Genomic DNA, 24,196 nt, shown 5'->3' with positions numbered 1-24,196 from the left:
TGTGATCAAATCATATACACTCAAGCCAACCATAAACATGATGGATCTCACACATTTAAGCCATAGACAAAAGTGATTAATTTTATACATTTAAGCCGAAGATGAGCGTGATTAATCACATAAGATCTATGCTATGATCAATATCATTGAGCGTACACGGTTTCCGGTCTTGCTCGGAGTCACCGTATGGGCGAGTCTCGCTCGTCTCCGACCTCCCAAACGCCGTACATCATCGCGAACAGCGACGCGAGACGCGCGCCATAACGTACGTCTGGCCGGAGCAACAAGGGGGAATGATTATGATAGCGAATGATCATATGAAATATCCTTTAAGAAAAAAAACATGTGTTAGATTCAACAACATGAAAAATTTGTGACCTATATTGATTCAGGTTTTGATATATATATATATATATATATATATATATATATATATATATATATATATATATATATATATTTTTTTTTTTTTTTTATTATACTTTGTCGCTGTCTCCCGCGTTTGCGAGGTAGCGCAAGGAAACAGACGAAAGAAATGGGCCAACCCCCCCCCCCATACACATGTATATACATACGTCCACACACGCAAATATACATACCTACACAGCTTTCCATGATTTACCCCAGACGCTTCACATGCCTTGATTCAATCCACTGACAGCACGTCAACCCCTGTATACCACATCGCTCCAATTCACTCTATTCCTTGCCCTCCTTTCACCCTCCTGCATGTTCAGGCCCCGATCACACAAAATCTTTTTCACTCCATCTTTCCACCTCCAATTTGGTCTCCCTCTTCTCCTTGTTCCCTCCACCTCCGACACATATATCCTCTTGGTCAATCTTTCCTCACTCATCCTCTCCATGTGCCCAAACCACTTCAAAACACCCTCTTCTGCTCTCTCAACCACGCTCTTTTTATTTCCACACATCTCTCTTACCCTTACGTTACTCACTCGATCAAACCACCTCACACCACACATTGTCCTCAAACATCTCATTTCCAGCACATCCATCCTCCTGCGCACGACTCTATCCATAGCCCACGCCTCGCAACCATACAACATTGTTGGAACCACTATTCCTTCAAACATACCCATATATATATATATATATATATATATATATATATATATATATATATATATATATATATATATATATATATATATATGAAATGGTTTGGTCACATGGAGAGAATGAGTGAGGAAAGATTGAACAAGAGGATATATGTGTCGGAGGTGGAGGGAACGAGGAGAAGAGGGAGACCAAATTGGAGGTGGAAAGATGGAGTGAAAAAGATTTTGTGTGATCGGGGCCTGAACATGCAGGAGGGTGAAAGGAGGGCAAGGAATAGAGTGAATTGGAGCGATGTGGTATACCGGGGTTGACGTGCTGTCAGTGGATTGAATCAAGGCATGTGAAGCGTCTGGGGTAAACCATGGAAAGCTGTGTAGGTATGTATATTTGCGTGTGTGGACGTATGTATATACATGTGTATGGGGGTGGGTTGGGCCATTTCTTTCGTCTGTTTCCTTGCGCTACCTCGTAAACGCGGGAGACAGAGACAAAGCAAAAAAAAAAAAAAAAAAAAAAAAAAAAATATATATATATATATATATATATATATATATATATATATATATATATATATATCTGAAGGATAGCGTCTGATTACGGAGTGATTAACCATTCAATATTTTGAATAGATATAGGATCTTTCCAAAGCTTAATTTGAAAAGAAAAACTATGTCCCCCCCCAGACAACTGCTCACCCCAGACAACACCTCCCCCCAGACAACACCTCCCCCTAGACAACACCTCGACCCCCCAGAAATGTATTCGTCACGAGAAATACGTCAAACACTGAGAAATTTATAACGAAGTTATCGTTCTGGAAAAATGAAAAAAAAAAAATGTGCGATTTTTTTTTCTTTTTTTTTTGGCCCCCCAAAAAGTACCATTTATTTCAGAGTTAGACTAAAACATAATAATAAAAAAAAACTCCTGTACTGGGAAATATCAAGTGTTGAACATTTCGTAATGATTCGTCAAGCCAGGAGAGAGTGAACGAACCATAACGAGGCGTATAATGATGTAATGTTCTGTACATGTTATCTGTTCAGCGCATGATTACATCACTGAACACCTCTTAATACATCTATATCAGCCCTGAGAACCTGCTGGTTCACCAGGAATAACACGAGAGACAAATGAAGAGTTGTTGAAAAAAACAAATTTTTTAAGAGGGGGAAAAAAAAATGAAAAAAAATTATTGTACGTCGTATTTTTCTCTTTTTTTGCCCGAAAATGATTTTTTTTTATGCCAAAATTTGATTATAGTATGATAAAAGATTTCTTTGCTTTAAATGATAATAATTAATGTTGTATAATTATTCCTTAGGCCGATAGTTAGCGATTGATTATGAAATGGGTTATTATAAAAACGTTTTAAACGCGTTTATAAGTTCAAAGGTTAATTATAGCACTTACTGGCCCCTAAACAGCACTTAGATCTGAGAAGCTTAGTTTAGTATGAAATATATGACCGATATTGAGGTTTTAAAGCATATCTTTTTTTTGTTTCTTCTATTTTTCTTTTTTTAGAAAAATGTCAGAAATGCGGGAAATAATTCAGTGTAGTATTTTACATAGGCCAAAAATAAAACACTAATTTCAAAACTGGATTATAACATGGCGAAAGGCTCCTTCTTTATTTGAAATATAGTGACATAGAATACTCTGTAGTCTGTCCTTGGGCCGACTAATGGCTACCCATTATATAGAAAATGGCTGTGAAATATCCCAAACATTGGAGTTATCCCAAACATTGGTGTTATCCCAGAGGTTTTAATCACTGGACTCTTGTTTTGAAATGGTCTTTAGCAACACGTAAGATATGACTTAAGCAACACGTAAGATATGACTTAAGCAACACGTAAGATATGACTTAAGCAACACGTAAGATATGACTTAAGCAACACGTAAGATATGACTTAAGCGGAGGTCTTAAAGAAATGAAATTTTTTCGACGAAAAATGACCAAAGAAAAAAGAAAATGGAGGCGATGAATTCCTAGTTTTTTTTTTTTCTTTTTTTTAAGGACGAAGAAGATTTTAGTTCAAAATTGGAGTATGAGAAGTTCCTGCTGAACTTGAAATAAAAGTCTGATATTTTCTTCAACCCTTCCTTGAATTTTAAAGATAGCGAGCAACTTATGTCGAGAATAATCTATTAATGATATTTGGAATGGATGAAACATGACAACCTCACAGCTTAATCGTAGGGTTTTCTGTGAGCCCAACCCCTCCTCACAACACCTCGGCCGCCAAGCCATTCATTCATTCATCTTGGGAAAAAAAACACGTCCTACACTGAGAATTTTTTTTTTACAGCGAATCTGTTGTTCAAATAGCAATTTAAGAAACAAAAAATAAATAAATAGCGCAGGTGCATTTTTCGGCTCAAAACGTCATTTCATTAAAATTTGGAATATGAAATAACAAATAGGAAGGTTTCTATATTTTGAAAAAAAAAAAAAATTGCTGTGATATATTTTGTAATGATTGTTTGAGCTGACTGCGTGCGAGTAATTGTGAAGCGAATGTGATCATAAAAAATGTTTTAGAATTTGTAATAAATTCAGAGCTCACTTACAGCGCGTAATGACCCCCACGAACAGCACTTGGGCCTCATTACTGGAAGATTTTAAGGGAAATATATATATATATATATATATATATATATATATATATATATATATATATATATATATATATATATATATATATATTATCCCTGGGGATAGGGGAGAAAGAATACTTCCCACGTATTCCCTGCGTGTCGTAAAAGGCGACTAAAAGGGGAGGTAGCGGGGGGGGCTGGAAATCCTCCCCTCTTGTTTTTTTTTAATTTTCCAAAAGAAGGAACAGAGAAGGGGGGCCAGGTGAGGATATTCCCTCAGAGGCCCAGTCCTCTGTTCTTAACGCTACCTTGCTAATGCGGGAAATGGCGAATAGTTTTAAAGATATATATATATATATATATATATATATATATATATATATATATATATATATATATATACATATATATATTCTTAAAGAAAAATGGTCAATTATGCTGTTTTTTTCTGGCAAAAAAAGGAAAAAATAGATAAATAAGATAAATAAAAGGATCATTTCAAAAATTGGATTCTAACTTAATAGAAGCCCCCCCCCCCTCGGATCGTGTCATAATGGGAGACTCGTGTACAGGTATTGATAACGTTAACATACTGGGGAATGGCTCCCCGGGCCTTTAGTGAGCCAATGATTTAACGAAAACGAAAATGCATATCAAAGCACCTCATTATTTGGAAGTTTAATTACCTGACTTAATGTCTCCCCAGGCAGGACCCAAAACATGATACTGCGTGAAAGATATTACAGAACTGTGGTTTTAAAGCAGATTCATGTTGTAGCCAAAAATGACACACACACGAAAAAGAAAAAGAAAAGGCATAATTTTTTAGGCCATTTCTTGCAAAAAAGGCATGTTTTTCAGACCATTTCTTACAAAAAGGGGCAAATTTTTTTATGTAATTTTTAACCAAAAAATGGCACACACACAACAAAAAAAAAAAAAAGGCATATTTTTCAGACCATTTCTTACAAAAAAAATAGGCATATTTTTCACATCATATTTTTTCTAAATTTCATAATTGGAATATCAGATTATGAAAGGCTTCTACACTTCAAAGAATAATGTAAATGATTATGTTAATGCAGCATCAAGCCGAGAGATAGCGAGCAATGTTAATGAGAGTGATCATGAGATGTGTATGTATACATATCAAACGCACGATGATTAATGACAGGTGTGTTAATCACAGGTGTGTTAATGACTCCGTCGCTGCACTCCGGTAAACACAGTCGCGTATTGAACGCGACAATTACGACTTGTGCTCAGGTGGGGAAGGTGGGTGGGTGGATGGGGGGAGAGAATTGAAGGCGGGGTCACTATTCTGTCCATGTTTTCGATGGTAAATGAGAGAAAGTGTCGGTATAGAGATAGCTCAGTGTAGTTTACAGCCTCTCCCCTCCTTCCCTCCCTCCAAGAAAAAAACACCTTTTTTTATGTATAATTTTGATATTGGACTATATATATATACATATATATATATATATATATATATATATATATATATATATATATATATATATATATATATATATATAATCAGAGACATCTCCCCTTTGCGTTGGCCACGTAAAGGACCTATCCTCTCATGATCGGCTGGGCCGACAGTGGGCGAACGATTTAGGATGCGAATGATAATTAAGCATACGGGGAAAAAAAAATGTTTTGAACGTGTCATCATCATTTCCAGAGCTTAATTGCGCGATTTAATAGCACCTCCACAAACGACGCTCCTATCCCAGAGTATTATTTACCTTGAATGTATATATATATATATATATATATATATATATATATATATATATATATATATATATATATATATATACACACACACACGACCGATGTTAAAATTGTATAAAGAAAATTCACATTCTAAAGAATGTGAATGTTCCAAAAGAAGGAACAGAGAAGGGGGCCAGGTGAGGATATTCCCTCAGAGGCCCAGTCCTCTGTTCTTAACGCTACCTTGCTAACGCGGGAAATGGCGAATAGTTTGAAAGAAAAAGATATATATATATCTTTTTTTTTTTCTTTTAAACTATTCGCCATTTCCCGCGTTAGCGAGGTAGCGTTAGGAACAGAGGACTGGGCCTTTTTTGGAATATCCTCACCTGGCCCCCCTCTGCTCCTTCTTTTGGAAAATTAAAAAAATATATATTACATATATATATATATATATATATATATATATATATATATATATATATATATATATATATATATATATATATTCTTTTCCTTCCCTCAAACTATTCGCCATTTCCCGCATCAGCGAGGTAGCGTTAAGAACAGAGGACTGGGCTTTTACCTGACCCAATTCTCTGTTCCTTGTTTTGGAAAATTAAAAAAAAAAAAAAGAGAGGGGAGGATTTCCAGCCCCCCGCTCCCTCCCCTTTTAGTCGCCTTCTACGACACGCAGGGAATACGTGGGAAGTATTCTTTCTCCCCTATCCCCAGGGATATATATATATATATATATATATATATATATATATATATATATATATATATATATTTTTTTTTTTTTTTTTTTTTTTTAGGAGAAAATAATGAACAAAATAATTATCACAATAACTTGTAATATAACTTAATAACAGGATTCTGTACCGGAAATAATGATACAAACTATTCCATAATGATTCCTTGGGCTGACAGTGAGCGAATAATTAGACAGGGAATCTATAATCTGGAAATGCATTAAACATGCAACGGTTTGAAAACTTAATTACAGGACTTAATGGCCTTCAAACAGCTCGTTGGTCCAGCCGTCTCATAACCAGCGCACACACCCCCCTAAGTCTTCACAAAACACTGTCTACAATCATTACCTACAGTTAAGTTTCTACAGTGGGTGTACGTAGTTCCGGTTCGCTGGTACAGTCGTAGCATTCCAAGCTTCGATCATCATTTCTATCCATGTGTGTGTGTGTGTGTGTGTGTGTGTGTGTGTGTGTGTGTGTGTGTCGTGTTATCCCTGGCGCTACCTCGCTGAAGCAGTGGGGTTAGAGATGCTGTTGTTCCTGTAGGGATAAGGGGTAGCGCCGGGAATGGATGAAGGCAAGCAAGTATGAATGTGTTGTACATGTGTATACATATATATATGTATATGTATATGTCTGTGTATTTGTATGTATATGTGTATGTGTTGAAATGTATTTGTATATGTGCGTGTATGGGCTATATATATATATATATATATATATATATATATATATATATATATATATATATATATATATATATTTTTTTTTTTTTTTTTTTTTTTTTTTTGCTTTGTGGATGGGCCATTCTTCGTCTGTTTCCTGGCGGTACCTCGTTGACGTGGGAAACAGCGATTAAGTATAATATCTATTGTTGTCCTCCAACATACAAGGATTCGAACCAGGAGGAGGACCTGCTCCTGCAGGGCTTCCCTGAAGGGCTGCTCCTGCAGGAGGCGAGGCACAGTTGTGTGTTTGGGCCTGCCCACGCCCAGTGGCCGAGCCCCTGAGACGCCCCACATGAGGCAGCAGCAGGAGGAGTGGGTAAAGGGTTGGCCCGTCCCATCTCTGCGCTCCTCCGTTCCGTGGGGGAATGAACCGTGTCATTTTCCTCGTCTGTTCCGCTGAATTCCATTTCTCTGTTCCGTGGAAGAGCATCGTTGCCCTCCGTAAAGCTGCTCCACCGTCCCTCTGTTCCGTAAAGCTGCTCCACCGTCCTTCTGTTCCATAAAGCTCCCCCACCCTCCCCTCTGTTCCGTAAAGCTCCCCCACCCTCCCCTCTGTTCCGTAAAGCTCCTCCACCCTCCCCTCTGTTCCGTAAAGTTGCTCCACCCTCCCCTCTGTTCCGTAAAGCTCCTCCACCCTCCCCTCTGTTCTGTAAAGTTCCTCCACCATCCCCTCTGTACCGCACGAATCTTTCTCTGTTCCGTGGCCGGGAAAGGACAGGAATAGAAATCAGAAAAAAAAAGATGTATGAAATTAAGAAACGAAAGTTGGTTATAAAGACTTTTGATTAGGTGGGTGCGTGGTGGTACAAACGAATGACCCTCAGTCACTTGTTCTCTCTCTCTCTCTCTCTCTCTCTCTCTCTCTCTCTCTCTCTCTCTCTCTCTCTCTCTCTCTCTCTCTCTCTCTCTCTCTCTAAATATATATATATATATATATATATATATATATATATATATATATATATATATATATATATATATATATAGTGGTTCCAACAATGTTGTATGGTTTCGAGGCGTGGACTATGGATAGAGTTGGGCGCAGGAGGATGGATGTGCTGGAAATGAGATGTTTGAGGACAATGTGTGGTGTGAGGTGGTTTGATCGAGTAAGTAACGTAAGGGTAAGAGAGATGTGTGGAAATAAAAAGAGCGTGGTTGAGAGAGCAGAAGAGGGTGTTTTGAAATGGTTTGGTCACATGGAGAGAATGAGTGAGGAAAGATTGACCAAGAGGATATATGTGTCGGAGGTGGAGGGAACGAGGAGAAGTGGGAGACCAAATTGGAGGTGGAAAGATGGAGTGAAAAAGATTTTGTGTGATCGGGGCCTGAACATGCAGGAGGGTGAAAGGAGGGCAAGGAATAGAGTCAATCGGAGCGATGTGGTATACCGGGGTTGACGTGGTGTCAGTGGATTGAATCAGGGCATGTGAAGCGTCTGGGGTAAACCATGGAAAGCTGTGTAGGTATGTATATTTGCGTGTGTGGACGTATGTATATACATGTGTATGGGGGTGGGTTGGGCCATTTCTTTCGTCTGTTTCCTTGCGCTACCTCGCAAACGCGGGAGACAGCGACAAAGCAAAAAAAAAAAAAATATATATATATTTATATACATATATATGTGGACCACCATAGTGTAGCGGTTAGCGTTCCATGACACATTCACGGGCCCCCATCCGCCCAGGGTCGAGGGGTACAGGTTCGAATCCTGGTTGCGCTGCAGTCGGTCCACAGTGAACCTAGCTGTTCATCTACACACCCGCCCCCCTCCTCCCTCACGGGTTGGTCGATGAAATGGGTACTTGGCTCAGTCTAGGACACACACACACACACACACACACACACACACACACACACACACACACACACACACACAGGGGAGAGTATACAGCAGACCCCCAACAGGGCACGTCTGCAGACCCCTTCTGGATCTAATAGAAACGAAAGCATTGCTTAGGGAAGAGTGTATGGCCTGGGGAAGGGCGGGACGGGGCGGGGCGGGGCTTGGCGGGGCGGGGTGGTGTTCTCCACCTCCACAGTCGTCAGCCTGGCTCCCGGGGTCGAGAGTGATAGATAGATAGATAGACAGATAGATAGATAGATAGATAGATAGATCGGTAGATAGATAAATATGGGGAGATTTGTTCGTCACAATCTTAAAATCGAGAGGTACTTGGTTGCTGGGGAGTAACATGTGGGGTGCGGGGTGAGTTCCCTGGTTGAGTTCCCTGTCGGTCCAACGCCTGCGTTGGACTAACAGGGTTAGGGGAAAGACAGGGGTATCAGGGAGTGACAGGGCTCGATACAGACAGGGTATGAGGGAGTGACAGGGCTCGATACAGACAGGGGTATCAGGGAGTGACAGGGATCGATACAGACAGGAGATATCAGGGAGTGACAGGGCTAGATGTAGACAGGAGATATTAGGGAGTGACAGGGATCGATACAGACAGGGGTATGAGGGAGTGACAGGGATCGATACAGACAGGGGTATGAGGGAGTGACAGGGATCGATACAGACAGGGGTATGAGGGAGTGACAGGGATCGATACAGACAGGGGTATGAGGGAGTGACAGGGATCGATACAGACAGGAGTATCAGGGAATGACAGGGTTAGATACAGACAGGAGATATCAGGGATTTGACAGGGTTAGATATAGACAGGAGATATCAGGGAGTGACAGGGAGGGGAGATGACAGTATAAGGCCGTTGTAGAAAGCAGTACCGTCCGATAGACGCGTGAACATGGGGAAATAGACAGGCTGCTGCTGCTGGGGGGGGAGAAGGGGGGGGGGGCAATCAAGCGAGCGTAACGCTTGAATAGACAGGCACAAACAGAACAGACAGACAGACACGTCGAGAAGACGGGCTGAGGAGCCAACACGGACAGACAGACAGACAGACACCTCGAGGAGACGGGCTGAAGAGCCAACACAGACAGACAGACAGACAGACACCTCGAGGAGACGGGCTGAAGAGCCAGCACAGACAGACAGACAGACAGACACCTCGAGGAGACGGGCTGAGGAGCCAACACAGACAGACAGACGGGGAGGAGACTGGACGATGACGGGACGGGTGGCTGACTGTCTACACCGGGGTCCGGGGCTGACTGGAGGAGTCGAACAGTCGCATGGATCAGCGGGGTGGGCGAGCGACTGTCCCCGGTGTGCTGACTGTCTGGTTCAGTGAGGAGGAGGAGGAGGAGGAGGAGGAGGAGGAGGAGGAGGAGAGGGAGGAGGAGGAGGAGGAGAGGGAGAGGAGGAGGAGGAGGAGAGGGAGGAGGAGAGGGAGGAGGAGAGGAGGAGGAGGAGAGGAGGGAGGAGAGGGAGGAGGAGAGGGAGGAGGAGAGGGAGGAGGAGGAGGAGGAGAGGGAGGAGGAGGAGGAGGAGGAGAGGGAGGAAGAGGAGGAGAGGGAGGAGGAGGAGGAGGAGAGGGAGGAGGAGGAGGAGGAGAGGGAGGAGGAGGAGGAGGAGAGGGAGGAGGAGGAGGAGGAGGAGAGGGAGGAGGAGGAGGAGAGGGAGGAGGAGGAGGAGGAGGAGGAGGAGGTTGTTGTCTTGCGTGGAGAGCGGAGTTGACGGTGGGGTGAGGGAGATGGACTTGATGATGGTGGGGGAGGAAGTGTGGTGGGGTTTGGGGGTTGGGTAGGGGAGCACTGCTACTGGTGATAGGGTAAGGGGAAGTGATGTGGTTTGGTGAGGGGAGGTGAGGGGAAAACCGCTAATGATGGGGGGGAGAATTGTGGGAGGGGGGTAATGTAGGGGGGGGCATCGCTAATGGTGGGGTGGAAAGGGGGAGTACGATACACTGGGGAGCCACTAATGATGGAGGAGAGGAAGAGGGGTAATGTTGGGGGGGGGGGGGTCGCTAATGGTGGGGGACTGTTGGGGGTGTTATTGTGGGAGAGAGGGAGCGCCATTCATAGTGGAGGCTTCTGTAGGGGACGGGAGGACAGGACGTGGGCGTGGCTGATGTGGAAGAGGGAGAGCGTCGTTGTGGAAAACTGGTGGCAGATGGAGGGTCATGTGGGGGTGGGGGGATGAGGGGATGTGGAAGTAGAGTGGTGGTTGAGGGGAAAGGTGGTGGTGTGTAGAGGGTGGTGTTAGGTGTGTTAGGTGTGAGTAGAGTAGGGGCGTGGGATTGGAGAGGGGTGGTGTAACATGAGAGGGGCGTGGTTAACTGGTGTGGGTAGATGATAGGGTCGTGTGGTTGCATGAGTAGGTGGTGGCAAAATGAGTAGGGTGGGTAACATGTGAGAGGGCGTGGTTACGCGTGGTAAACACTTGAAGTGTAGTTGAGGATTAGCGGATGATTACGGTGTAGGCTTTATTAATGTGGGTGGGCGTGTGGTGATAGAGGCGACGTGTTAGTGTGGCGTGCGGGGAGGTGGGATTGAGGCGTGTGGGTGGCGGTGGTGTGTGGGTCTGGCGTGTAGGGTAGTTGAGGGTGTTAAGGCTGCTGGTCTGTGGTGGTCGGGTGTTTTGTTGGTGGTGTTGTAGTGTGCTGGCTGTGTTGTGTGGTCTGGGGTGGTTAGTGTGGCTGGCTGTTGTGGGTGGCTGGGGTTTAGTTGTGTGTTGGGTGTTGTGTGGCTGCTGTTGTTATGTGGTGGTGTTGTTGTGCGTGGAAAGGCTGGGGTTTTGTGGGTGGTGGGGTGGTGGGCAGGGTTATGAGTGGTGGTTGTTTTAGTGCGGCTGCAATGTTAGTGTGGTCTGGATGATGTTAGTGTGGGCGGTCCCGTGTAGTGGTCTGGCGTTGAGTGGCTGGATGTTGTTAATGTGCTCGCCCGTTGTACCGGCTGCTGTCTATGGCCTGGTTGTGTTGTTGCGTTCGCTTTGTTAGTCGTGGTTTTGTTGTGGTTGGCTTTGTTAGTGGTCTGGTTGTTGTTAGTGTGGTCTGGCTGTTGTTAGTGTGTCTGGCTGTTGTTATTGTGGTCTGGTTGTTGTTAGTTGGTGGGCTTTGTTAGTGTGGTCTGCTGTTGTTAGGTGGTCTGGTGTTGTTAGTGTGGTCTGGCTGTTGTTAGTGTGGTCTAGCTGTTGTTAGTGTGGTCTAGCTGTTGTTAGTGTGGTCTAGCTGTTGTTAGTGTGGTCTGGTTGTTGTTAGTGTGGTCTGGCTGTTGTTAGTGTGGTCTAGCTGTTGTTAGTGTGGTCTGGTTTGTTAGTGTGGTCTGGCTGTTGTTAGTGTGGTCTGGATCTTGTTAGTGTGGTCTGGCTTTGTTAGTGTGGTCTGGTTGTTGTTAGTGTGGTCTGGCTGTTGTTAGTGTGGTCTGGCTGTTGTTAGTGTGGTCTGGCTGTTGTTAGCGTGGGGGGGGTTGGACTCGCTCTCCTAATCGTGTATCACCATTCCATGTGACGCTCTTCCCTTCCCTTTTCTTTCCCAACGTGTCGGCCTTTGTTTGTGTGCTGTCCCCTTTTGTTTCCCCCCATACCCCCCCTGGGGGGGCCTTCATAAGGGCAAGACATAGGTTATGTTATACATCCGTCCTACGACATCGCCCGCGCCCGCGCGTTTGCGCGCCGCGCGCGCGCGTCGGGTCCCTTTTCCGTCGGCGACCTCTTGATCCTATGGCGGGAATTCGTCTATTTTTTTTTCGGATTCGTCTTTTTTTTTTTCATTTCCAGTGGTTCTTTTCTGCCGTCATCGATGATTAATGCGCAGGCTTTTGTTGGAGGTGGCGTGGCCTTGGCGGCTTTTGTTGGAGGTGGCGTGGCGTTGGCGGCTTTTGTTGGAGGTGGCGTGGCCTTGGCGGCTTTTGTTGGAGGTGGCGTGGCCTTGGCGGCTTTTGTTGGAGGTGGCGTGGCCTTGTCGGCTTTTGTTGGAGGTGGCGTGGCCTTGGCGGCTTTTGTTGGAGGTGGCGTGGCCTTGGCGGCTTTTGTTGAAGTTCATGAACGTACCTGGTGAGCAAGAGGTCTCATGAGGGAGTCTGGAAGTCACCAGGGGAATGGGTGACTCACCTGTGTAACTCACCTGGTGACTCTAGGATTCGCCTAGTACCCATGAGACTCACCTGGTGACTCTACGATTCACCTAGTACCCATGAGACTCACCTGGTGACTCTAGGATTCATTTAGTACCCATGAGACTCACCTGGTGACTCTAGGATTCACCTAGTACCCATGAGACTCACCTGGTGACTCTAGGATTCACCTAGTACCCATGAGACTCACCTGGTGACTCTACGATTCACCTAGCACCCATGAGACTCACCTGGTGACTCTACGATTCACCTTGGACCCATGAGACTCACCTGGTGCCTCTACGATTCACCTAGCACCCATCAGACTCACCTGGTGACTCTAGGATTCACCTAGTACCCATCAGACTCACCTGGTGACATTGAGACCAGACCTTGTGAGACGACCCAGTGAGCTGAGCTCCTCCGTAGAGCCCTTGAGACTCACCTGGTGACCAAGGTAACCCCGTGAAAATGGCGAGACTCACCTGAAGACGGCGTCGGAGACCCTGACGGTGGGCTCCTCCTCCCACAGGCCCACCAGGAGGGAGGGGTTCTTGAGCCCCTCGGGGTTGTCGGGGATGGCCGGGTCCCTGGTGGTGGTGTCGCTGTAGTCCGGGCGCGGCCCCGCCGTCCACGTCCTCTGCTGCTGCAGCTGTCGCCGCCGCTGGTGCTCGTCCACCTCGTCCAGGAAGCCCCTGGACGACTTGGGCACCAGGTACGAGCCCCTCGTCCGCAGGTGCCCGAAGGAGGAGGAGGACGAGGAGTTCGCGAGATCGATGGGGCCATGGTTGGAGAGGCTGGCCATGAACCTGCGGGAGTCGCGGTAGGTGTTGGAGGGAGGGAGAGGGGCGGGCCGGTGCAGCGCCTCGGACTGGTGGCGCGCCCTCGACGCCGAGCCTGCCGGAGGAGAAGAGAAACCCCGGGTTGAGTCGGACAGCGTCTGGCAACCCTGCCGCGGACTGATGACGTCAGGATGGTGACGTCACAGGGTACACCAAGGAGAGGGGGTCTTATTTGTTTATGTTTCGTGTGTGTGTGTGTGTGTGTGTGTGTGTGTGTGTGTGTGTGTGTGTGTATGGGGGGGGGCAGTGTCTTGAATAATTAGTCTGTCTTACCCTAAGCATAGAAAATCATATTCAGTTTTAATTAATGTAATCGTAGTTTCTTAAGAACTTACGCGGTATCTTTCAGTGCGTTTCAGCAGTACGCCTTCGACTGACACTGTATTCACTGTAGTGTATTTTAGAAAGACGATCCTGAGGTACCCATTGCATAATATCAAACTAAAATATGTATGAATTGATTATACATGAATAGATAAATCAATTATCATATGGTATAGGCTACTCCAATGTAAACTGAACGCCTTCCATTATTCATAATGTTAACCACTTGGGAAAAGAAAAGAACTGAAGAAAAAAAAAAGATGTACCTTTACCACTGTGGTAGTGTAGGGGGTCACACTGCCGCAGTGGTATTGTAAGGGGTCACTCTGCCACAGTGGCAGTGTAGGGGTCACACTGCAACAATGGCGATGTAGGGGTGCCACTGCCACTGTGGTAGTGGTGTAGGGGCCCCACTGCCACTGTGGTAGTGGTGTAGGGGGTCAGTCTGCTAAAGTGGTAGTGTAGGGGTAACACTGGCAAAGTGATGTAGGAGTCACACTGCCACTGTGGTGGTAGTGTAGGGGGTCCCACTGCCACAGTGGTAGTAAGGGTCACACTGTTACAGTGGTATTGCAGGGGTCACACTGCCACAGTGGTAGTAGTGTATGGGTTACACTTTACCCCAGTAGTGGTGTGGAGGTCATCCCTTACCACAGTGGGGGATGTCACCCCTCACCCCAATGACCTCCTCCTCCTCCTCCTTCTCCTCCTCCTCCTCCTCCTCCTCCTCCTCCTCCTCCTCCTCCCCATAAAAATCCCAGCAATATTCTCTTCCCCCCCCAATCTTCCCCCCCCCATCACTGTCTTATGAGTGATGACGTCAGCGTTGCAGCACATCAGTATGTGCAACGGCCTCATGAGCCATAATGGGTGGGGTGGGTGTGTGTGGGTGTGGGTGTGGGTGTGGGTGTTGGGTGTGTGGGGGGGGAGGAGGATTGAGCCGGTGCTACGGGGTTTGGGTGTGTGTGGGTGTGTGTGGAGGGGGAGAATGGGAGGGGGGAAATGGGGGGTTCGTGGTGGGGGCCTGCACCCCGCTGGCCCCATTAACACTTTTCCCCGCCACTAAAACATAATAAGGAGCTCAGAGCTGTGGGAGGGAGATGGGGGGGGGGGGCCCCCCTCGCCTCCTGTCTGGGGTAATCACGCGAGACAACCTCGTCTGCCGCTGTCTTAATGACCTCCGCAGCGGTAGTGACCCCCCCGACCCCCGACACAGGTCGTAATGACCTCATTAGTGTAGTGATCTCCGGGTTGTAATGACCTCTGAGGACGTGGCGACCTGTGGTTTGTGGTAGGGGTGGGGTATTGACCTATGGTTAGTGAGGTGACCTGTCATCACCAGGTCAAGGGTCGTGGGGTCAAGAATACGGTAACCAACACTGGTGTATGTGGCTGGAAGACCAGAGAATACAGTAACCAAGACTGGTGTATGTGGCTGGAAGACCAGACAATACAGTAGCCAATACTGTTGTATGAGGCTGGAAGACCAGACAATACAGTAACCAATACTGTTGTATGAGGCTGGAAGACCAGACAATACAGTAACCAACACTGTTGTATGATGCTGGAAGACCAGACAATACAGTAACCAACACTGTTGTATGATGCTGGAAGACCAGACAATACAGTAACCAACATTGTTGTATGATGCTGGAAGACCAGACAATACAGTAACCAACACTGTTGTATGAGGCTGGAAGACCAGACAATACAGTAACCAACACTGTTGTATGATCCTGGAAGACCTGACAATACAGTAACCAACACTGTTGTATGAGGCTGGAAGACCAGACAATACAGTAACCAACACTGTTGTATGAGGCTGGAAGACCAGACAATACAGTAACCAATACTGTTGTATGAGGCTGGAAGACCAGACAATACAGTAACCAATACTGTTGTATGAGGCTGGAAGACCAGACAATACAGTAACCAATACTGTTGTATGAGGCTGGAAGACCAGACAATACAGTAACCAACACTGTTGTATGATGCTGGAAGACCAGACAATACAGTAACCAACACTGTTGTATGATGCTGGAAGACCAGACAATACAGTAACCAACACTGTTGTATGATGCTGGAAGACCAGACAATACAGTAACCAACATTGTTGTATGATGCTGGAAGACCAGACAATACAGTAACCAACACTGTTGTATGAGGCTGGAAGACCAGACAATACAGTAACCAACACTGTTGTATGATGCTGGAAGACCACACAATACAGTAACCAACACTGTTGTATGAGGCTGGAAGACCAGACAATACAGTAACCAATACTGTTGTATGAGGCTGGAAGACCAGACAATACAGTAACCAATACTGTTGTATGAGGCTGGAAGACCAGACAATACAGTAACCAACACTGTTGTATGATCCTGGAAGACCTGACAATACAGTAACCAACACTGTTGTATGATCCTGGAAGACCTGACAATACAGTAACCAACACTGGTTTATGATGCTGGAAGACCAGACAATACAGTAACCAATACTGTTGTGTGTAGCTGGAAGACCAGACAATACAGTAACCACCACTGGTTTATGAGGCTGGAAGACCAGACAATACAGTAGCCAATACTGTTGTATGTAGCTGGAAGACCACACAATACAGTAACCACCACTGGTGTTTGAGAGGCAATGCATGGTAGCCAGAAAATTTTGGATCATCCAGCTGCCCGCTCCTCGCCTCCAGCTATTGAGCCAGCAGCCACATTGAAGATGATTCTCATGTAAAGACTTGCAGAGGAATGTGTGTGTGTGTGTGTGTGTGTGTGTGTGTGTGTGTGTGTGTGTGTGTGTGTGTGTGTGTGTGTGCGTGTGTGTGTGGCGGGCTCTGATGCCTCCTTCTCGCTCGCAATTATGATAGAAACCCGCATCTATATCATTATGTTACACACACACACACACACACATTTTTTTTTCTCTTTTTCTTGACCCAAAGTGGTGTTTGTATGCGCTGTCTCCCTCACTGTAAAAAAGGAAATGAAGAGAACGAATATTTGTGGAGGTGGGAAGTGCAAAGGATAAGGGGGTACTGACTCTCTTGAAGAGTCTAGAGATATGAACTAGAGCATTAGTATAAGGTGGTACTGTCCTCTAGTACAGTATGTGGTACTGTCCTCTGGTACAGTATAAGGTGGTACTATTCTCTGGTACAGTATAAGGTGGTACTGTCCTCCGGTACAGTATAAGGTGGTACTATTCTCTGGTACAGTATAAGGTGGTACTGTCCTCCGGTACAGTATAAGGTGGTACTATTCTCTGGTACAGTATAAGGTGGCACTGTCCTCTGGTACAGTATAAGGTGTTACTATTCTCTGGTACAGTATAAGGTGGCACTGTCCTCTGGTACAGTATAAGGTGTTACTATTCTCTGGTACAGTATAAGGTGGTACTCTCCTCTGGTACAGTATAAGGTGGTACTGTCCTCTGGTACAGTATAAGGTGGTACTCTCCTCTGGTACAGTATAAGGTGGTACTGTCCTCTGGTACAGTATAAGGTGGTACTCTCCTCTGGTACAGTATAAGGTGGTACTATCCTCTGGTACAGTATAAGGTGGTACTGTCCTCTGGTACGGTATAAGGTGTTACTATTCTCTGGTACAGTATAAGGTGGTACTCTCCTCTGGTACAGTATAAGGTGGTACTGTCCTCTGGTACAGTATAAGGTGGTACTCTCCTCTGGTACAGTATAAGGTGGTACTGTCCTCTGGTACAGTATAAGGTGGTACTATCCTCCGGTACAGTATAAGGTGGTACTCTCCTCTGGTGCAGTATAAGGTGGTACTATCCTGTGGTCTGTCCAATAGATAGTCAATACTAGACCCCTGCATCACCATCTACACCAGACCCCTGCATCACCATCTACACCAGACCCCTGCATCACCATCTACACCAGACCCCTGCATCACCATCTACACCAGACCCCCAGCATCACCATCTACACCAGACCCCAGCATCACCATCTACACCAGACCCCAGCATCACCATCTACACCAGACCCCTGCATCACCATCTACACCAGACCCCTGCATCACCATCTACACCGGACCCCTGCATCACCATCTACACCAGACCCCTGCATCACCATCTACACCGGACCCCTGCATCACCATCTACACCAGACCCCTCCATCACCATCAACACCAGACCCCTGCATCACCATCTACACCAGACCCCGGCATCACCATCTACACCAGACCCCTGCATCACCATCTACACCAGACCCCTGCATCACCATCTACACCAGACCCCTGCATCACCATCTACACCAGACCCCTGCATCACCATCTACACCAGACCCCTGCATCACCATCTACACCAGACCCCTGCATCACCATCTACACCAGACCCCTGCATCACCATCTACACCAGACCCCTGCATCACCATCTACACCAGACCCCAGCATCACCATCTACACCAGACCCCTGCATCACCATCTACACCAGACCCCAGCATCACCATCTACACCAGACCCCAGCATCACCATCTACACCAGACCCCAGCATCACCATCTACACCAGACCCCTGCATCACCATCTACACCAGACCCCAGCATCACCATCTACACCAGACCCCAGCATCACCATCTACACCAGACCCCAGCATCACCATCTACACCAGACCCCAGCATCACCATCTACACCAGACCCCTGCATCACCATCTACACCAGACCCCAGCATCACCATCTACACCAGACCCCTGCATCACCATCTACACCAGACCCCTGCATCACCATCTACACCAGACCCCTGCATCACCATCTACACCAGACCCCTGCATCACCATCTACACCAGACCCCTGCATCACCATCTACACCAGACCCCTGCATCACCATCTACACCAGACCCCTGCATCACCATCTACACCAGACCCCAGCATCACCATCTACACCAGACCCCTGCATCACCATCTACACCAGACCCCAGCATCACCATCTACACCAGACCCCTGCATCACCATCTACACCAGACCCCAGCATCACCATCTACACCAGACCCCAGCATCACCATCTACACCAGACCCCTGCATCACCATCTACACCAGACCCCAGCATCACCATCTACACCAGACCCCAGCATCACCATCTACACCAGACCCCTGCATCACCATCTACACCAGACCCCTGCATCACCATCTACACCAGACCCCTGCATCACCATCTACACCAGACACCTGCATCACCATCTACACCAGACCCCTGCATCACCATCTACACCAGACCCCAGCATCACCATCTACACCAGACCCCAGCATCACCATCTACACCAGACCCCTGCATCACCATCTACACCAGACCCCAGCATCACCATCTACACCAGACCCCTGCATCACCATCTACACCAGACCCCAGCATCACCATCTACACCAGACCCCTGCATCACCATCTACACCAGACCCCTGCATCACCATCTACACCAGACCCCTGCATCACCATCTACACCAGACCCCTGCATCACCATCTACACAGACCCCTGCATCACCATCTACACCAGACCCCTGCATCACCATCTACACCAGACCCCAGCATCACCATCTACACCAGACCCCTGCATCACCATCTACACCAGACCCCTGCATCACCATCTACACCAGACCCCAGCATCACCATCTACACCAGACCCCTGCATCACCATCTACACCAGACCCCTGCATCACCATCTACACCAGACCCCAGCATCACCATCTACACCAGACCCCAGCATCACCATCTACACCAGACCCCTGCATCACCATCTACACCAGACCCCTGCATCACCATCTACACCAGACCCCAGCATCACCATCTACACCAGACCCCAGCATCACCATCTACACCAGACCCCAGCATCACCATCTACACCAGACCCCAGCATCACCATCTACACCAGACCCCTGCATCACCATCTACACCAGACCCCAGCATCACCATCTACACCAGACCCCAGCATCACCATCTACACCAGACCCCTGCATCACCATCTACACCAGACCCCTGCATCACCATCTACACCAGACCCCAGCATCACCATCTACACCAGACCCCTGCATCACCATCTACACCAGACCCCAGCATCACCATCTACACCAGACCCAGCATCACCATCTACACCAGACCCCAGCATCACCATCTACACCAGACCCCAGCATCACCATCTACACAGACCCCAGCATCACCATCTACACCAGACCCCAGCATCACCATCTACACCAGACCCCTGCATCACCATCTACACCAGACCCCAGCATCACCATCTACACCAGACCCCTGCATCACCATCTACACCAGACCCCTGCATCACCATCTACACCAGACCCCAGCATCACCATCTACACCAGACCCCAGCATCACCATCTACACCAGACCCCAGCATCACCATCTACACCAGACCCCAGCATCACCATCTACACCAGACCCCTGCATCACCATCTACACCAGACCCCTGCATCACCATCTACACCAGACCCCAGCATCACCATCTACACCAGACCCCAGCATCACCATCTACACCAGACCCCTGCATCACCATCTACACCAGACCCCTGCATCACCATCTACACCAGACCCCAGCATCACCATCTACACCAGACCCCAGCATCACCATCTACACCAGACCCCAGCATCACCATCTACACCAGACCCCAGCATCACCATCTACACCAGACCCCAGCATCACCATCTACACCAGACCCCAGCATCACCATCTACACCAGACCCCAGCATCACCATCTACACCAGACCCCAGCATCACCATCTACACCAGACCCCTGCATCACCATCTACACCAGACCCCAGCATCACCATCTACACCAGACCCCACATCACCATCAACACCGGACCCCTGCATCACCATCTACACAGACCCTCATCACCAACTACACCACCCCGCTTCCCATTACCCCAAACCCCCCCTGAAAAATAAACCAAAAATCTCCCCCACCCAGACCCCACCCTCACCATCTACCCCAGACCCCAGCATCCCCAAACTACTGACGGCAGGCGCCATCGGCCTGAGGTGTTTTGGGTTTACACTAAAGAAAAGAAGAAAAAAGAGAGAAAAGAGAGAGAGAGAGAGAGAGAGGGGGAGAAAAGGGAAGAGAAGGGGGAAAAAACACACCCAACCAGTTCAAACCTTCGGGGGGGTTTTTTGCCGGGGGCGGGGGGGGCAGGGGGCCCACTCTGTCCCACTTTTTCCCTCACTCCCGTTTTTTTTCTGCTGGCACACACAAAACACACACACAAAAAAACACCCACAAAACACACACACAAAACCACACACACACACATCGAAGGGATGTCCTTTTGGGGTTCATCTGGGTAGAAGCTTTCGTGGATTTTCCCGACTTCTCTCAAAGTTCCCAGTACTCTTCCTCCGCTCGGAATTCTCATTCCATCGGGCGAAATGCAGGGGAGGAACTTCACCATTTTCTGGCTTAGGATATATATATATATATATATATATATATATATATATATATATATATATATATATATATATATATATATATATTTATATTTGTAAAATGATAAGTTTATGATACGCTCGTTGTATGTTTTGAACAATCACATGTTTACCAAATGGCGTCCTAGCTTCGTCTCTTCGATGTATATCAACTGACTGTTATATTTCTCTCTTGTGTCTCCCCTGATGATGTGATTATTACACGAAAGAAGCACTTGAGAACTTTTCGTGTTTCATTTTCCCCGTGGACTCATAGGAATATATATATATATATATATATATATATATATATATATATATATATATATATATATATATATATATATATATATATATCATCAGAACGACATTCCATGTTTTCACTGATGGAATTCATCCATCTCTCTCTCTCTCTCTCATCTCCTCTCTCTCTCTCAGCAACTCTCCTCTCTCATCTCTTCCCTCTCATCTCTTCACTCTCTCTCTCTCTCTCTCCTTCTCTCCTCTCTTACAAATCTCCTGATCCACCTCCGTTAATATTTCCATTTCAAACTTTCGCTGCGTCTTGGAGCTCCCCCCCACCCCCCCCACCCCCCCCAAAAAAAAAAAATCTTTATTCACTTTATGAAAAGCCCCGGGGGGAGGTCAAGGGGTGGGTGGAGTGCGAGGTCAAAGAGGGGTGGGGGTGTGTGGGGGAGGTGGGGATGTGTGGGGGGGTTTGAGCAGCTGGGGGTTGTGTGGGGGTGGTGGTGTTTTTGGTGGGGGGGTGGGTAATTAAGAGGGGCGTAGCTTTTCCTTTAATTTTAGGTATTAAATTTCTGTATGGATCCTCCTAGTTTTAAGCCAAATTTTGCTTTGGGCCCCGGAGGCCAATTTCTTAAACCCCCGGGGGCCGGGGTGGCTGGCCCACCTCCCACTTTACGTAGTCCCCAGGCAATTAAAGTATTCCAAATAAAAGTGGTTTTGGGCTTCTGTCTCCTTCCTTCCCCTTTCCCTTCCCCTTTCCTTTTCCTTTCCCCCCCCCCCTTCCCTTTCCCCCCCTCCCCTTTCCTTCCCTTCCTTCCATCTTTTTTTTCCCTCCCTCCCCTTTCCCTTTCCCTTTCCCCCCTTTTCCCTTTCCCCCCTTTCCCTTCCCTTTCCCTTTCCCTTTCCTTCCTTCCTTCCTTCCTTCCTTCCTTCCCCCCTTTCCCTTCCTTTCCTTCTTTTCTTCCCTCCCCCCCTTCCCCCTTTCCCCCCCTTTTCCCTTCCCCTTCCTTTCCCTTCCCTTCCCTTTCCCTTTCCCTTTCCCTTTCCTTTTCCCTTTCCCTTTCCCTTCCCCCCCTCCCTCCCCCAAACCCTCCCCCCCTCCCCCCCTCCCTCCCTCCCTCCTTCCCTTTCCCTTCCCCCTTTCCCTTTTTTGGGTTTTTTGATGTTGTGTTTTTTGCGGTTTCATGGGCCCCTTCACGAAAACGCCAAGTAAAGCTTTGATGGTCCCCAAAACAACAAAACCCTTTGACCCCAAACCCCCCCCCCCCCGTGTGCCCATGGGCCATTTAACTGGTCAAAACTTTTTACTGGGGGACCCTCGGGGCCCTGGGGCCGTCTTGGTTTGTTCCCCGGCGTTTTTTCCCTAAGGTCGTCCCCGAGGGTAAAATTTTTTCCTGCGTCATTCACCCCCCGGCGTTGTCATAAGGTCGTCCCTGAGCTAAGTTTAACCTGCGTCATTCACACTTATGTCCCCAGTGTGGCATACTGTGCCAAGGGTTTCCTCTCTCTTCTCTCTCTCTCTTTTCTCTCTTCTCTTCTTCTCTTCTCTCTCTCTCTTCTCTCTCTCTTCCAGCATCGGAGCTAAATTTTTCGGGGCGTGATCGGTGTCTACGAGTGACAACTACAGAACAAAACAAAACAAAAAAAAAAATATCAATTTAAGATCAGTTACAATGTCTATCATGTCTTTGTTCTTGTGAACCAGTTCACCATTATCAGTTATTGTCAAATATTTGTTGTGGCATTTTGTGTTATCAACATCTTCATTCCGTTTATATTTATCCAGTTATGACTGACTGTATTTTGAAGACCCAGTGTCTTGCTTCTATATTTTTGCATATATATATATATATATATATATATATATATATATATATATATATATATATATATGGGAATAAAAGTAAATCGCTTTTTCACACGAACAAAAGCAATGATAATACATATATATATATATATATATATATATATATATATATATATATATATATATATATATATATATATATATATATTGTATCCCTGGGGATAGGGGAGAATGAATACTTCCCACGTATTCCCTGCGTGTCGTAGAAGGCGACTAAAAGGGGAGGGAGCGGGGGGCTGGAAATCCTCCCCTCTCATTATTTTTTTTTTCTTTAATTTTCCAAAAGAAGGAACAGAGAAGGGGGCCAGGTGAGGATATTCCCTCAAACGCCCAGTTCTTTGTTCTTAACGCTACCTCACTAACGCGGGAAATGGCGAATAGTTTGAAAGGAAAAAGAAATATATATATATATATATATATATATATATATATATATATATATATATATATATATATATATATATTATAATTGCTTTTGTTCGTGTGAAAAAGCGATTTTACTTTTATTCCCTTAATTGCTCTCCTCTGAACTCTTTGTTCTCCCACTGTGATATGACGTGATGGCTTTCTTAGAATTCTCACTCTCTTATATATATATTACTTCTTCTGTTTTTTTACTTCTATCCTCTCCTTGTAT

The 24,196-nt window shown here is 46.4% G+C and overlaps 1 protein-coding gene across 3 annotated transcripts in view; it reads right to left on the bottom strand.

Moving 5' to 3' along the window:
- LOC139758548 (uncharacterized) overlaps nt 1-24,196 on the bottom strand; it is a 462,393-nt gene that overhangs the window by 146,409 nt on the left and 291,788 nt on the right. For all 3 annotated transcript variants that reach the window (XM_071680086.1, XM_071680078.1, XM_071680071.1), the window contains exon 3: nt 13,336-13,747. In XM_071680086.1, coding sequence (XP_071536187.1) covers nt 13,336-13,747 — 412 coding nt within the window. The remainder of the gene's footprint in view (nt 1-13,335; nt 13,748-24,196) is intronic.

Source organism: Panulirus ornatus, chromosome 2 (assembly GCF_036320965.1).
Source record: "Panulirus ornatus isolate Po-2019 chromosome 2, ASM3632096v1, whole genome shotgun sequence".
Lineage (NCBI taxonomy): Eukaryota > Metazoa > Arthropoda > Malacostraca > Decapoda > Palinuridae > Panulirus > Panulirus ornatus.
Note: the sequence above shows the minus strand (reverse complement) of the source record. Positions and strands in the feature narration are given on the sequence as shown.